The sequence below is a fragment of the Rattus norvegicus genome, chromosome 15, assembly GCF_021556685.1.
Source record: "Rattus norvegicus strain SHRSP/BbbUtx chromosome 15, alternate assembly SHRSP_T2T, whole genome shotgun sequence".
Classification (NCBI taxonomy): Eukaryota; Metazoa; Chordata; class Mammalia; order Rodentia; family Muridae; genus Rattus; species Rattus norvegicus.
The window spans coordinates 10,785,542-10,802,450 of NC_141548.1; the positions used below are offsets into that span (position 1 = coordinate 10,785,542).

Genomic DNA, 16,909 nt, shown 5'->3' on the forward strand with positions numbered 1-16,909 from the left:
CAATGTCTTTATACCAAAATCTCCTTATGAAGAGAACCAGACATTAAACTCAAAGGATGAGGGGAAGGGGTTTTTTCCTTTTCTGGTCCAGCATCACCATGTCTTTATCTATCTGCTCGTGTGTTATTTCACAGTGCTGGTCCCAAAGGTGACAACATCTATGAGTGGAGATCAACCATTCTGGGGCCTCCAGGGTCTGTGTATGAAGGTGGAGTCTTCTTCCTCGACATCACTTTTACACCAGAGTATCCCTTCAAGCCTCCAAAGGTAAGGAGTCTCCTGTGTCTTCTCACATTTAACTGTCCTTGAGAAAGATTAAAGTTTTCAATGTACTCACAAAAGCCAGATTTCTTCCACGTGTGTGCTGCTGGCCACTGACGCCTCCTTACCCAGTCCCTCCATGTTGGAAGAGCTGTGTGGACTGCGGTGCAGTCTAGATCTGCTGTGTAGGTCGGAAGAGCTTAGCTTCCTGCTGTGCAGTGTTTGCTAGTGTAAGTGAGTGTGATGACTGGTGATTGGTCATAGGCATTTCCGGGGTAAGTACTTAAGATTGCTGTTTATAGCTTCTTAGACTTAATGACTCCGGAGCAGTGTGTTCCTTCCAGCTAACACAAGAGGCCAGCAGACAACCAACAACTTAGACCTATTGATGTCTAAACATTAAAACTAAGCCAGATGCTACTAGTCACACATATGTCATCCTACAGTCTGGAAGCAGAAGCAGAGGGGAGGATCAAAAGTTTGCAGCTAGTGTGGGGTACACGGCACCAGGATGGCCTGATGGAGAAGGGAGGAAGTGTGGACTGTTCGCCTCGAGCAGTGGTCACTGCTGTAGAGTGAGATGGAGGGGTTAGCCTGAAGTGTCCTAATGCCCCTACCTGATGCTGCTTAACAACTGCCTTACTTTTAGGTTACGTTTCGTACAAGAATTTATCACTGTAATATTAATAGCCAAGGAGTTATCTGCTTGGACATATTGAAAGACAACTGGAGCCCAGCACTAACCATCTCGAAAGTCCTCCTCTCTATCTGCTCACTCCTTACAGACTGCAATCCTGGTAAGACTGTAGTCACCTGCACTGTATTTCTTAGTAAATGACAAAGTACTTGTTTTCAACACAAGCTAAGACCCAGGTTCTCAAAGGACATTGTGATCAAGAGTTTAGCGCACTGGTGGGAAACGCAGCCACTTTACTACTCTGGGCTCATCACTAAGGCTGGGCGCAGCTCAGCTGCAGTTCTGATGGGGTTCGCTGAGCCCTGACCCACAGCCAGTGCTCACTTTAGAAAGAGGTATTTTTCTGCCAAATGCTTGGTGATTTCAGAATTGTAATCTTATTGGAATTAGTCGTTTTAAGAAAGAAAAAGGATTTTTAAATGACTTTTCTGCTTAAACATACAAATTTAATTAGGCATTGCATTTTCAGAGAAGTTGGAGGTTTGGGTTTTGCCTTTTCTAGGTATATAGACAGTAGATATTGCCAGTTAAACCAGCCACAGAGACTTCCCAACATCCCACAGCTCTGATTGGTTGAAAAGAGTTGGTCCTGGAACCTTGACTATCCCAGACTCAAGAGTTTGGTCATACACATGAAGAACAGAGTGTCACTTGTTGGGAGAGAAGTAGCATAAGAAAATAAAGCCAGGCCACTCCTTCCAACGTTCTAATTAAGATTAGAGGAGGAGCTGGAACAATGGCCCAGCTGTTAGAACAATTGTTCTTGCAGAGGATGCAGGTTCAGCTCCCAGCACCCAGGGGCCCACATCCATAACCTGCAGACAGAGTATCCATACACATGGAATAAACCTGTTTAAAAACTGTTTTTAAAGATAAGAAAACACCTCTGACCGCATTTCAGACATGTGCATGGTGATGACTGCTGTGTGTTTGTATCCAGTGTCTGATTTCCTTTCTCCAAAGTAATCTCCGTGTTTCTCTCCCAGCCGACCCTTTGGTGGGAAGCATTGCCACTCAGTATATGACCAACAGAGCAGAGCACGACAGAATGGCCAGACAGTGGACCAAGAGATACGCTACATAAACTGGGTTTTCACAGTTCTTACATGATTGTCTGTCACAGAAGAGAGCTGCTTATGATTTTGAAAGGGTGGGGGTGGGAGTTGGTAAAGAGTAGGGTATTTCTATAACAGATATTATTCAGTCTTACTTCCCAGGATTTTGTTGTAACTTAAGGTATCTTGCTACAGTAGACACAGTGGTAATAGCGACTTTTAGAGCTGTCACTTTGCAAGATTAGCTGACTTTTAGTACAACAGGAAAGAATGCATGTGTAGACACTTGTGTTCCATTGATTGTAGTCTACTGTACTTTCAAAACCAGTTTCAATTTGTATAGGTCACACACGGCCATTTATGTAAAGTCCTATTTTCTTTTTTAAAAAAGTTGGAATTTGTTTTTCCTTCTTAGAAGGAAACAATGGTATTTAACAAGTTTGCAAAGATGAGTTTGTTACCTCGTATATGTAAAATGGACAGCTGACTACAAGACACCATGTAGGAAACCACTAGTTAATGTATTTTATTTTATATGCAAATTACTTCAAGAGTTAGATCAGGCTTTGTGGAAAGCTGTAGTGAAATACCTTAAGCTGTTAAGTGTAAGTGCGGAGTAGGAACTGCTCAGTCGATTGGTTGATTTAGACTTCTTATGTCTGCATTTGTTACTGTGCTAATAAACCATATTAAGAACAACTACTGACCCTGCTGTGTTCATTTCCTCTCTGCAATCTTTGCTTCTGAAGCAGGTTAGAGAATGCTTATTATTTACGTAAACCAGAACTAATATTTACACACAGCACATTTTGGAGATGTCTTTTTTTTTTTAAAGAATTCTTTATTTATTACATATAAGTACACTGTAGCTGTCTTCAGACGCACCAAAAGAGGGCATCAGATCCCATTACAGATGGATGTGAACCACCATGTGGCTGCTGGGAATTGAACTCAGGACCTCTGGAAGAGCAGTCCATGCTCTTAAACCACTGAGCCATCGCTTCAGCCCCCTGGAGATATCTTAAAAACAATAAACTGTGTAAGCCAGGTGAGCTTCAAAGATGCACTGCAATGCCTTTTTCTCAAAGCATTTTCTGATCTGCAGAGGAAGTGGCAGCAGACACATGAGAAACAAGCCCATGGGAAGCCTCCAGACTCATGCAGGTGAAAGCTGAGAACAGTAGTATACACAGGCCTTCTTCCCAGGGCGGATGGAGGCCAGGGATTAGAGCTCAAGGTCATCCTCAGCTACACGCCGGGCTTCAGACTAGCCTAGGCTACATGAGACCCTGTCTCAAAGGGGCCGAGGGAGGGAAAAAATTGACCCAGGACATGTTCACTCTACAATTTTAGAAACATAAGTAATTCCATGTATATTAAAGCACAAGATCTAAATGTAGTCAAAAGGAAAAACGGAAACTCCAGGCAGGGATTGAAATAAAATACCTCAGAAAAAAAGCTGAAAGTAAGTACTTGGAAGGGCAGGCTAGAGGACTGACTTAACCTGAGGGATAACCGGAAAAGTTTTTGGTTTTTGTTGTTTTTTTTTTAAAGAATTGGCCAAGACAGCATGGTGGTACACACTTCTAATCCCAGCTGAGCAGGACTTGGAGGTCAAGGCTAGCCTAGTCTACATAATTCCAACCAGCCAGGGTTATACAGTAACCTTGTCTTTAGGGGGATGAGGGACAAGCCTGGTGGCTATAACCCCAGTATTCAGGGCACAAGGATTCCAACTTCAAAGCTTGGGTTGTTTATTAAGACCCTTTCTCACAAAGTAAAACGGTTAATGATGCATGTGTGTGAACCCTTGGGTTCAGACTGCAGTGCCACCAACAGAAAAGCAAGTGGCAATAGTGCTAATGGTTTACATTATACACGGCGGTCCTTGGCTTGAACTCACTGGACTGAGCCAGCCACAGTTGAAAGCATTGCACTGAAGAGTCCATACTTTACTTGCCTTCCTGTGTTTACTACACCTTGTTTCACACTTTGCTTTTCAGGTAAATGGCTAAAGTTGATTTACAGTTGGAACCACCAGGCAGTTCATTTCCTAGTTCTTTGCATAGGTCTGGCAATCTTGTTCAATACAGTGACCAAAACTGCTCGGATCTTGGTAAGATTTTCCATAAACTAAATTACAAACTCAGATTAATATGTAAAACTAGTGGTAACTCTGTATTTCTGACATTTTATTGTATACGATGAGGTTATTAGAAGAAAGGGATGCTTCCTCATTCTTCAGCCTAACCGTTTTCTGAAGACCCTCTAGTATTTCACTTTATCGTCAGCACAGGCCTAGCTTATAAAGACAGGGCTCTGAATACAGAAGCTACTCATGCTAACCTACGATCGATTATACTTAACAGAGCGAGCGACGCAAAACCACATGTGGTCTGTCAGCAAAGCCTCCGTGAAATGAGAGTTTAACTCAGAGGTCCAGATTGTCGTCATTGGCACAATTTAGCTGCACAAAGAAAGCCACTGCCAAGCTTTATAATCTGAGATATTAGATAATTAACCTTTAAAAAAGTTTAGCTATCATTCTACGTGTGTATGGTTTTCCCTGCATCTGTACATGAGCACTAACTGCATGCAATGTCTGAAGAAACCAAGGGAAGACACTGAATCCTTTGGACTCTCTTATAGGTGGTTATGAGCCACCATGTAGGTGCTATAAACTGGACCTGGCTCTTCTGTGAGAGCTTCAATCTTAGCTACTGAGCAATCTCCCCAGCCCTGAGTAGTCAACGTTTTTAAAACGGAATTCTGGGCCTGTTAAGATGACTCAGTGGAGAAGGTGCTTTGCCAGGCGAGCCAGGCCACCTGAGTTACAGCCCTGAAATTCATGCGTAGATGGAAGGAGAAAGCCAACTCCACACACACAGTAATGACTTATGGTCACGCCAAGGCATGTGCATAAAACTACAATGAGTATGAGAGTCCCTGACAAGCTGGAAGGGTTCCTTCCCATGGTACACTGCATACTCTAACGTTTATTATTACTGACAGGTGCAGAATAACAAAACTCGATTTTAAGAGCAGGTTTCAAATAAAGACAAAATAATGTCCAACAGCAGCAAACCAGTAGCTTGCATTAAAGTGCATTAAGTTACCACTTAGGGGTTCCCTAAGGCCCAGAGGAGGTTTGTGAAGAGCCACATTAAATCGGAACCCTGTGTCATGCTAGAGACATTTCAAGGCTTGACTCAGTTTTCGGAATTGGAGTTCCCTTTGTTTTTCCTCCCTGGCAGAGGGAAGCTAGATTTGCTCTGGGGCTGGGAAAGCTTGCTGGCCAGTAGTGTGAAGGGCTCAATCAGCGTCCTGCGGTCCGTCACCGTCACCTCCCAGAGCTTCACCTTCTCACTTCTGGCCCACTGTTGTGCTGCGTCAGCGTCCACTTGCCTCTGCTCAGAAAGGTCCAGTTTGTTTCCTAACACAACGATTGCCACCTGGAGAAAATGATAAAAGACCACGATGGTAACCACGGATAACGGTTCACAGACAAACTGCGTAATTACTGCTCTTCCATTTTGCAAACTGCTTTACTTAAATGATACTGAGGCAACGAAAGCAGTAACCTCACCTGCTCTGGAGTTAAGGCAGGAGAGTTGTAAGTTCAAGGCCAGTCTAGGCAAGTTAGCTGAACCTTGTCCAAAAATAAGTTGGGGAAGTAGAGAACTTACCTAGCAAGTCTGACACCCTAGTACATAAGTCTTTAACATTTAACAAGATGGCCAATCAGCCAGGCATGGTGGTGTACACCTTTAATCCCAGTACTTAGGAGGGAGAGGCAGGCTGATCTCTGAGTTTGAGGCCAGCCTGGTCTACACAGATAGAAAAATTCTGTCTCAAAAATGAGTGAATGAATGAATGAATGAATGAATGAATGAATGAAAGAAATATAAGAATCTGAACTAAGACCATCTAGCAGACTATTAACCGGGGTGCTGTTTGGCTCTGAGCTGATGTGTAGAGAAGATCTGAGGTTAAGGAATTCCAAGCAGAAGGAAAATGGCAAACAGAGAAGAGCTGGTGCTGACTGAATAAGCTTCTGTGTGTTTTTTTTTTTTGAAGTTGGAGACAGACGATCCCCACACTACTGAACTCTGCAGTACCCGAGCGAGCGAGGGAGCTAGGAAAGCACATGGTGTAGAGAGTAAAACCGAGGGAGCTAGGAAAGCACACCGCGTAGAGAGTAAGGCCGAACAAGAGGCAGGAAGCGAGCGCTCTGCGTCATCCAGTCGTGCACGGTGTTTGCAGACACTGCCAGTAATAACTGAACAGCTTTAAATGTGTAAACCACACGGGACGCACATTACCATCCAACTGCGTCAGACTCCACACCCGGGATCTAAACAGCCACTGACCTCCTTTTTGTCTTTGAACTTATCGATCTCTTTCTTCAGAAGCTCCACTCTCTGGAAGGACTCGAGGTTATTCACGCTGTACACGAGAACGAAGCCGTCGGCAAATGAGAAATAGTGCTTAGGCAGCTCCACGCCTTCCTGCAGGCCTCGGGTGTCGTACAAGTGCAGCTGCTCCTTCACCCCACGGTCTGTCTCCACAGATGCCATGTACACGTCTTCCAGCGTTTCACAGTCTTCCATGCCTGCAGGAGAAAGGAGCCAGGCTCAGCTTGGCCCGGCGGCCCGCATCTTTAATCCCGGCACTCAGAGGCAGAGGCAGGCAGAATCCTATAAACTCCAGGCAGGCCTTGGCTACAGAGTGAGACGGAATCTCAAAAAGGGAACTACTGTCAGGTATTCACCAGCTCCCTGTGCATCCGAGGCTGCCTTACAAGGTTTCCCCTGCACCCCGTGCAATGACCACACGTCTACTGATTTCTTCAAAATGCAAAGTAGTTATTCATCCAAAAGTATCTTGTTCTTCTAAAAATGTTTTGTGGACCATCAAGATGGCTCTCAAGATTGGTGTATTTTGAGTTCAATTCCTGGGGCCTGCTGAAAGGTAGGTGAGAACTAGTTCCAAATGGTCACCCTTTAACTAACTTTCTTTCCTTCCTTCCTTTCTTTCTTTCTTTCTTTCTTTCTTTTTCTTTCTTTCTTTCTAAGAAAGTCTGAACTTACTGTCGCTGTCTTCAGACACACTAGAAGAAGGCATCAGAGCCCATTACAGATGGTTGCAATCCACCATGCGGTTGCTGGGAATTGAACTCAGGACCTCTGGAAGAGCAGCCAGTGCTCTTAACCGCTGAGCCATCTCTCCAGCCCCTACCCTTTAATCTTTACACACAGCCCCTCCCTACCCAAGCATGCAATATTTTTTTTTAATTTTAAAAAATTATTTCTTAGCCAGGTGGTGTCAGCGGTGGAGGTGGTAAACGCCTTTATTTCCAGCACTCGGGGGTGGGGGGCGTCGGGGAGGCAGAGGCAAATGATCTCTGAGTTCCAGGTCAGCTTAGTCTACAGAAAGAAAGGTCACCAAAATGATTAATAAAAGATAAAATGTGTACCTGCCAGAAAGAAATGCTCTGAAGATCTGTATTTACTAATCTCTGTAACTCCAGTTCATCTTAACCTGTCTATCTTCTTTATGAAAATCATGACCTCATTAAAGGCAGAAAGGCCATCGTCTTCCTCTGGCCTCAGCAAAGCACCATCACATGCAGTGTGATACTGAGAAGATGGGATAGCTTACTCATTGAAGGAATAAGGGAATGAGATGATCCCAATGTACAAACTAGGTCATACTGTAGCAAACAGCCATTTCCTCATTTTTAAGCCTACGCAGAGATCCTACGATTCCTAGACCCTGGTTTGACACAGGTGCACAGGACCCCATTTTTGTATGACACGTTTACTTACCCTTTATTTCTGACCTACTATAGGACATGTAGCGAGGACTGCTGAATGAGCACTGCTGAATGTCAACAGAACCCAACTTCCTTCTCCTTACTCTTTACACCGATTAGCACCAGCAACAAGCATCTCCCACCAGTGTCAGACTCTAGAAACTAGGAAAGATAATCTTACCAATAGTGTGATTCCCATAAAGGAGTTGCTCCAAAATTGCAGTTTTCCCAACGGACAACAGCCCACAAACGACAACCTTGCAACCTTTTCCCATCTTCTCCTGGGACAGCACTGTGGGGAGAAGGCGTGGCTTTAAAGTAAGTCCTTTCCCAAAGTTTAAGTTGAACCAGTAATACAGAGGGAACTCCAGATACAGAATAAGGTTGTCAGACCACAGTCAGCTCCCCCAAGCTATTTGCTCCCTTAGAGAGGTCACTGTCAGCTTTCTTATATATTGCCACAGAGATATCTGGATGGACTGTAAAACACCCAAATGCCTCGACGTGTGTGTAACCACAGTACTTGAGATGCAGAGAAGGATCTGCCTCAGCTCTGTGCACAGTGGGTTAGAGACTTGTTCATCTCTAAGCATGGCTTGCTCCCACCTACATCCCAGCACTCTAGAATAGCAAAGTGCTGAGACAGGAGGATTACCATGAATAAGGTAACAAAAATTTTCCTCAAGGCTTTTGTTTTTCCAGAAGACAAGATATCAACAGCTAAGGTAAAAAGAAAAATGGTTCATTAAAGACAACAAAAACATTAAAATGCCTTTAATCCAGCACTCAGGGGAGCAGAGGCAGAAAGATCTCTGTAAATTTGAGGCCAGCCTGGTCTACAAAGGACACCTAGGGCTGATACAAAAAAAAAAAGCCTGTATGGAAGAGTGTCAAATGGTGGGTCTGGAGAGATGGTTCAGGGGTTAAGAACACTGATAGAGGACCCAGGTTCAATTCCTAGCACCCACATGGTGGGTGACAACTGTCTGTTCCAGGGTTACCAACACCCTTACACAGATATACAGGCAAATGCTAATATATACAAGGGCGTGCACGCGCGCACACACACACACACACACACACACACACACACACACACACACACATATGAAAATGGAAACAGGCCTGATAGCACAACCTTTAATTCCAGCACTTGAGACACAAAAACATAGAAACAGCACCATGGTTAAGAGCACTGGCTGCTCTTGCAGAGGACCTGAGTTCGATTCCCAGCACCTACACTGGTGCCCCTGGAACTGGAGTTACAGAGAGTTGTGAACTGCTATATGGGTACTAGAAGCAGGGTCCTCTGGAAGAGTAGCCAGTGCTCTAAACCAATGGTCCACCTCTCCAGTTCCCCACCTCTACACTCATAGAAATGGTCTTTCAAAGATACTCTCATCGTAACCCTGGAGACGTCTTTGAGAACTCACTTTCAAAGGAGTTTTGCATGTATATTAGTCAGTGTTCTCTAGAGTCAGAACTTACGGACGGTCTCTATGTGTTAAAGGAAATTACAGGAATGACTTACAGTCTGCAGTCCAACTAACCCAACAGTGGGCAAGAATCCGGTAGTTACTTAGTTCCACGAGGGGGGGTGTTTCACCTGGTCTTCTGCATGAGCTGGACTCCAACAGATGAGCTGGTAAGCAAGTGCAGGCAGGTGAAGAGGAGTGAGTCTTCCTTCTTCCAATGTCCCTATGTAGGTCTCCAACAGAAGGTATGTATGGCCCAGGTTAAAGGGCCACCACCACGCCTGAACCTAAACTGTTCTTTGTTTGGAACTTGCTCTATCCCAGGCTGGACTTGAACTCAGAGATCTGCTTGCCTCAGTCTCTTGGAATTAAAGGTGTATACACCTTGCTTTAGCCTAAGCTTTTCATGGCCACTATGCCCCAAGATCCAGATCAAAAGCCTGTGTCTTCCAGTCTTAAAATCTGGATCATAGCTGTGTCCTCCATTTCTGGGCTGTAGTTGATATAGACAAGCTGATAACTGGTAATGTCATCACAGGATGTGTGGCTGAGTTCACCTGGAGACACAGAGTTCAACACGGGGCGGGGATCTGAGCACACGGACATGTATGAGGCACACGGACATGTATGAGACAAGTTTTAGAGGAGAGGGACTGAGACTAAAACATGGGGGAGCCTTCTTCCTACCACCATGATTTTTTTTTTTTTTTTTTTTTTGGTTCTTCTTTTCGGAGCTGGGGACCGAACCCAGGGCCTTGCGCTTCCTAGGTAAGCACTCTACCACTGAGCTAAATCCCCAGCCCCCATGATTTTTAACCTAGTGATGCTTCTGATCTACAAACTATAAAATGATAAGTGTTTTATTTGAGCCTGTAATGGAGGCCAGGTGGGGTGAACATAACGTCACTTGAAAAAACTCAGAAAGTCTCTGCAGGTTTGAGGCTAGCCTGGTCTACACATGATGTTTCCCGGACAGTTAAAGCTACGTAGCAAAAATGAAAGAGAAAGAAAACTTTATCTCTGAAAAATAAATTTTAACGTCGTTGCTAGGGCTGGAAAGATGGCTCAGCAGTTAGAGCACCAGCTGCTCTTTCGGAGGACACACAATACCTGTAGCTTGGGTTCCAGGGGATTGGGCACTCTCAGTCAGACATGCATGAAGGCAAAACATCAATGCCCATTTAAAAATATGTAATTGCTGTTGGGGAAACTAACATAAGCTCATTGATCTCTATTCCACTTTTCTCTTTCCTTTTAGCCTCAAACCATCTAAGTTTTTAAAATCTAACTTTCATTCTCAGAATCATTCAGTGGTTTCCTAGCTCCTTGGATTTCATTCCAGAACACTGCTTGCTGGGTTTGGTTTTGTTTTGTTTTGTTTGGTTTTTTTTCCTCTTTTTTTGTCTGTTGGTCCTTGAAATAAAAAGTATTGCTCAGGACCCCTAAAACAATGCTTTCACACAAAGGAGCTTCATTTGCCCCAGGGGGACAGAGGGTAGGGAATGAGACAGAGGCTGGATGAGAGAGGAGGGAACAAAGGAGAGGGAGGCTGGGTATTTGTCCTGAGGGGCAAAGGACTGCCTCTGGATAGAGAGGAGACAGCAGACCTCTTTGGCAAACGGTGGTTCTCAAGGTACAAGGGTAAGCCAGCATTAAAATGAGGTGTTTGATCTTAATCAGGTGAGCCAAAGTGGGCTTTTGACTTCCATACTTTGATAGCTAGGCCTTGGTAGTCAGCCTCAGGAGGAGGAAGTGGCCACAGAAGAGAATAGACCTTGGTGGCTAGCTTTAGGAGGGTGATCTAATGGTTCTTAGAAAGGCAGAGGGAATGAGGGAGACAAGTAAGCCATTCTTCCATTGCCACATTCAAGCTGACCAGAGTCCCTTCAGTCCTTGTATTCTTCTGTCTTGTCACTTAACCCTTAGTCTCAGCTATCCTATCCCAACTTGGTTTCTGATTCCTAAATGCTAAGTACGTCGTGGTTGGCCCCCACTGACTCATGTGTTTCAATCCTTTACCCAAAGAGAGTGGTACTATTAGGAGGTATGGCCTTGTTGGATTCCGGAAATGTGTCACAGTGGGGTGGGGGTGGGCTCTGAGATCTCCTATGCCACACATCTCTCTCTGCTGCTCACAGATCAAGATGTAGAGCTCTCAGCTCCTTCTCCAGCACCACGTCTGCCTGACACTGCCATGCTTCCTGCTCTGATGATAAAATTGTAAGCCAACCCCAAATGAAATGTTTTCCTTTATAAAAAGTTGCCCTGGGGGGTTGGGGATTTAGCTCAGTGGTAGAGCGCTTGCCTAGGAAGCGCAAGGCCCTGGGTTCGGTCCCCAGCTCCGGAAAAAAAAAAAAAGTTGCTCTGGTCATGATGTCTCTTCACATCATTGAAACCCTAAGACACACATGTTCTGCCACTGAACTACACTCAGACCTGTAGTTTATTCTTCTGCGTTACCTTCTGAAGAAAACGTATCCTGGGCTCAGCAGTTAGAATACTTGCTGCTCTTGCCCAACACCGCCCCACCCCCACCCCGTTCAGTTCCCAGCTCATACATGGAAGTTTTCAACCATGTCCACCTACCTCAGTGGGCCCCAGGTATACAGGCGGTGTATATCCATACATCCAAGTAAACACATAAACACACAAACTAAAAATAAATCTTACAATTTTTTTCTAAACTGTCCTAAAAGAGAAATCATATCCTACACTCCATCCTAACTTGCAAGTCCCGCCCCCATCTGGTCCAGGTCTCCCTCCCGCCCCCCGCCCCGCCCCCCCCCCCCCCCCGTCCCCACGCCCCACTGGCTACATCCTCCCTCCGACAGGACAGGACGCTGGGACAACTGTCAATACCCCTCCACTCCCTCAGTGTGTGTGTGTGTCCTTTACACTTGGCATCAAACGCAATACATAAGCCTTGTGCGTTGTTTGTGCTGCATCACCAACAGCTGAGACTGAGCTCCGCACATATTAAGCGACATATATGAATTTTTAAGTAGGACAGGTGAGAACTCTTAAAATGCTGAAGCTGCCATTTATTCTAAAAGATGAGCAGTGCCACAGATTGATGTAAATGGTAAGTAAATATGATCCCCAAACCTTGGCCACAAAAAAAGCATACTTTATTAAAACCGCATGACTGAAAAAAGAAAACCCTGGAGCTGAAAAAACTCCAAAACACCATTATTTCCCAACAAAGAACGCAATGCAGAATGCCAGAAATCTGAGCATTTACCCCTGGAACAGGTCTTGGCAAATGAACAAGTTGCTATTCTTAAAAACGTCTATAAAATAACGCCCCCGGACTCTGACATTAGCACCTCGGGGTTCCCATCCACCGCAGGAAAAGCAGGAGGGGGACGGGCGCCACAGTCCACCCACTAGCCTGGCTCGCACGAGTCCCCAGCGGGTCTCAAGGACACGAGTGAGGTGCACGCATGAGGTTCACGCGTGCAGCCACTTCGCATACACCCACGCCACAGCGGTCCTGAGGTCAAGGTGCTCCCGAACCACAGAGCGAGGCGCCGGCGGAGACACCAACCTGACACAGCAGGGTAGTGAGATAGTGGCACGCGGGTCAGCGCGGTCCGAAGACGCCCCTCTGGAGCCCGTCCCCGATCTGCTTCCTCCGGCCCCGCGCCGATGGCACACGCGAGCTCACCGCCTCTCACTTTCCGCAGCCTCAGCGGCTCAGGAGCGCTGCTGAGAGCTAGCGGAGAGCATCCGGAAGCGGCGGGCTGTTTCTGCCTGACTCCGCCCATCAGGTTGGATGTCCGGACTACATGTCCCAAGAGGCACGGTGCGGCTACCCCGCCCCACCGGAAGAAGGGTCGCCGGGGTGGGGGAGGAGCCACAAAAGGGATTGTGGGAGAAAGGCTTCTTCCTTTCCTCTAGTGGCAGCCATCAGGTAGGCAGGCTGTGTGGTGTTTGCATTTCTATCCGTCGCGAATCGCGCTGTTCTTCAGCCATCCGGCCTCGGCGACCCTGCGGCCTTGGAGCTTCTGCCTCGCACGAGCGTCTAGTCAGGATACGGGGTGGAGGGGGCGCGGATACGCAGCCATCCGGGAGGCTTGAGAGACGCCATGGCGGCAAGATCCGAGCTGGGCCCGGGACTGAAGGAGGCGTGGGGTGGAAGCTGCCGCTGCTCAGGCCGCCCGGGTGGGACGAAGCTCTCCCGGTCTTACTCGCGGTGGCGGTTACAATCCTGGCGGCTTCCCGGAGCCTGGGGCAGTCAGTCCCGCCTAGCCGGCCCTGCGCCCTGCTGCTAGTACAGAAGCCTCCTCATTCCCGGTGGACGGTGGGGCGTCAGGACGCATGGACCGGCCCTAGTCACTGTCACGACGATCACTCTTTCGATTTGCTTCTTCCTTTCAAAGGTGAGCCAAGATGGGTGCATACAAATACATCCAGGAGCTGTGGAGGAAGAAGCAGTCCGACGTGATGCGCTTCCTTCTAAGGGTCCGCTGCTGGCAGTACCGCCAGCTCTCTGCGCTGCACAGGGCTCCCCGCCCCACCCGGCCTGATAAGGCGCGAAGGCTGGGATACAAGGCTAAGCAAGGTGGGTGAGATCACATTGTGGGTGATCGATACGACACTATCCCGGAAAAGCCTGTGAGCATCAGTTTGGAACCTCCCCCACACACACCCAAAAAGACCTGGTTAATTTAGCCATGCCAAATGTGATAAGGGTTAGACACACTTTAGTGTGCACAGTCTACCTACCTTTGTAACTAAGGGGAAGCATTGGGAAGTCTTGATTGAGTCTAACATTGGTGGCTGGGCTTTTTTTGTTTGTGTAGGTTATGTCATTTACAGGATCCGTGTCCGCCGCGGTGGTCGCAAGCGCCCAGTTCCTAAGGGTGCAACCTACGGCAAGCCTGTCCACCACGGTGTTAACCAGCTGAAGTTTGCCCGAAGCCTTCAGTCTGTTGCTGAGGTAAGCGCTTCGAAGCAGCAGTTGTCTTTGACAACCCATTAGGGATGGTGGGCAAGAAGAAATGGGGGGACACTGGGTATGAGGTGGGGCTGGAGGGGTTTTGTAGTTAAATCTTGGCAAAGAGTAATCACTATCAACTCTTTACTACCGTTCTAGTGCTTAAATATGTACTGGACGGGTCTTGTTTTGGGGGAGCAGAATTCTGAGCCATTCTCCTGTTTTATCTACTTATTTACATTGCTAATGTTCTGTGGTGGTTACTCTTAGGTTGCTAAGCTCTGTTCTGTTATAGGAGACTCCGCGAGCTAGAACTTTTTACATTTTTTCGTTCATTAAATTATGTATAGGGTTGTGGGCTTGATCCCCATTACTGAAGGGGATTGGGACAGCACTCAGTTTCGTGCCTGGGGTTAGGGAGAATAAGAAGGAATGGTGTACTTCTGTCTACGTGCCCACTAGTCTTTAATTCTTAAGGTCTGTGGGGACCTGGCCTGCTTTAGTCTCAGCTGACAGCCCAGAGTGGGAAGGATTTTGTTGTTGTTGTTGTTGTTGTTGATTTTTTTTTTGGTCTAATTTACTGCTACACGTAGCATCAGAAACTGACTGGTATCTTACCTTCCCCCCATTTTAGGAGAGAGCTGGGCGCCATTGTGGAGCTTTGAGAGTCCTGAATTCCTACTGGGTTGGTGAAGATTCCACATATAAATTTTTTGAGGTTATCCTCATTGATCCATTCCATAAAGCTATCAGAAGAAATCCCGACACCCAATGGATTACCAAACCAGTCCACAAGCACAGGGAGATGCGTGGGCTGACATCTGCTGGCCGCAAGAGCCGTGGCCTTGGAAAGGGCCACAAGTTCCACCACACCATTGGTGGGTCTCGCCGTGCAGCCTGGAGAAGGCGCAACACTCTTCAGCTCCACCGTTACCGCTAATTGACGTAATATTTGTAAAATTCATATCCAATAAACAACTTAGGACAGTCCTCTCTGCTCACAGGTGTTATTTGTCTGTTAGAACTAGCCTGCGGGTCGTGAGTGCTCTGTGGGGGATGGGAGCTAAAGTGCAGTAGTAGGAAACGGCGAGTGGCGGCGCGTCTTGTTTCTGATGTACTCTGTTTGCAATTTTTGCTTAGGGGATTAAGTGTGTAGTGTTTGTGCCAAGTGGTATCCTGTGTGTAAGACTTAAAGTCCTGAAACTAGCCTAGATGCATGAGAGAGAACCTACAGCTTTACAGTGGGGTCTCTGTTCACTGAAGTGGCTGGCTGCTTGGAAGCTGGATGAGTACAGACAGGGAGTTGGATTTTGCTTAGAAATATGTAGGAAGAGAGGGCTTCAAACCTGTTTTGTGACTATTCATAGAAGAGAGATCAACTATAGCTCACATTTTGAGAATTGAATCCGTGTTCCATTTTCAGAACACTGGGTAAATTTGTTGGAAGAGGTTTCACTTCTGTTGGATCTAGAGCATAGGTTTGACATGTGTGGATTTTGAAGCTAGTGAAGATTGAACAGTGGATAGGGAAGGGCAGATTATTTCCATTAGGATTTATAAGCTAGTAACCATGTGGTTGCAAGTTCCTGTCAACCAAGCAAACACAGTAAGTGGTGTCAGGCTTACAAACATTAAGCTTTAGTAGCAGCTGGTGTGTGAAGAGGCAGGTGGATCTCCAATTCCAGGACTGCCTACAGTATAGAGAAAATGTCTCTATTCCCGTCCATAATAGAGCAAAACCAAAAATTGGGGGCTTCCAATCAATTCGTCTTGGGTAAGGAACGTCCATTGGTAGTTTGATTTCATTGTTTACAGTCTGCCCGTGGGTAGATGCTCAGGTTGCTGTCTCCTGGCATTGCCTGGACATTCTACACTCATAAAGGCCACACATGCCACTATGTTTTATTTCTGTTTGTGCCATGCCTTGTAGTTTCCCAAAGTGATTTGAGTGGAAAAAGCAGAAATCGTCCCTATTACATCTGGGTTTGCTCTTTTGGACAGCAGCTAGCTTGGTATCCAAGTCTAAGTGATGCTTTTATTAAACTGATTTTTCCTTGGAGATTTTTAAAGGAAGATTTGATTTCCAGAAAATACTTGAGACCTAAAATTCTCAGCAAAACAAGTCACTGTGTGTAGAGGTTGTTCAACTAGAATAATAAATGTCTGTTAAACAAGTGGACCTATGTTATCTTTTATGTTAAATGAAGAACTTGTAAAAGATAGCTGATGGTAGAAATGGCAAACATAATTTGAGAGAATATATAATAGAATCCTAAGAATTAAACTGCTTGGGACTGGCACTGGAAAGATTTTCTGCTAAAGCCGGTCAGTGGTTACACAAGCTTGTCTTTTTGTCCTTGCCACCTTTCAGATCAGTCTACACAGCAGCTTAGAGGGGTCTTGTTAAATTGATCCTGGCCTTTTTGTTCTGGAAAGTTAATAGCAAATGATCTGTGCCTGCTGGCCCCCGTTCCTCAACCCTTGTAGATGTTTTCCCGGATAGCTGGAATCTATTAAATGTTCTGTGACCACTGCTAATAATTTCTGGGTTTATTTCAGTTTCATATAGCTGAGCCTGTCATTTTAACTTCTTCCTTCACCTTGTAGGTTCAGGGATCATAGCAGGCATCCATCAACACTGACAGGAAGAAGGATCTTTGGTTTAAG

The 16,909-nt window shown here is 46.0% G+C and overlaps 3 protein-coding genes across 7 annotated transcripts in view; 2 read left to right on the forward strand and 1 right to left on the reverse strand.

Moving 5' to 3' along the window:
* The window catches only part of Ube2e1 (ubiquitin-conjugating enzyme E2E 1), a 52,259-nt gene extending 49,547 nt beyond the window's left edge, over window positions 1-2,712 (forward strand). For all 3 annotated transcript variants that reach the window (NM_001399579.1, XM_087584771.1, XM_087584770.1), the window contains 3 exon segments: window positions 135-267; window positions 911-1,058; window positions 1,945-2,712. In NM_001399579.1, the coding sequence (NP_001386508.1) occupies window positions 135-267; window positions 911-1,058; window positions 1,945-2,042 (379 nt within the window). In that variant the 3' untranslated portion in view covers window positions 2,043-2,712.
* A 122-nt stretch (window positions 2,713-2,834) lies between these two features.
* Window positions 2,835-13,023, reverse strand: Nkiras1 (NFKB inhibitor interacting Ras-like 1). 3 transcript variants are annotated; one of them, NM_001400975.1, is given in 5 exon segments: window positions 2,835-5,465; window positions 6,384-6,625; window positions 8,010-8,120; window positions 9,435-9,470; window positions 12,851-13,023. In NM_001400975.1, coding segments are annotated over 3 exon segments (579 nt in total). In that variant the 5' UTR covers window positions 8,104-8,120; window positions 9,435-9,470; window positions 12,851-13,023; the 3' UTR covers window positions 2,835-5,222.
* A 124-nt stretch (window positions 13,024-13,147) lies between these two features.
* Window positions 13,148-16,421, forward strand: Rpl15 (ribosomal protein L15). The gene is given in 4 exon segments (NM_139114.3): window positions 13,148-13,216; window positions 13,686-13,867; window positions 14,109-14,245; window positions 14,877-16,421. Coding segments are annotated over 3 exon segments (615 nt in total). The 5' UTR covers window positions 13,148-13,216; window positions 13,686-13,695; the 3' UTR covers window positions 15,183-16,421.
* The last annotated feature ends 488 nt before the right edge of the window (window positions 16,422-16,909 follow it).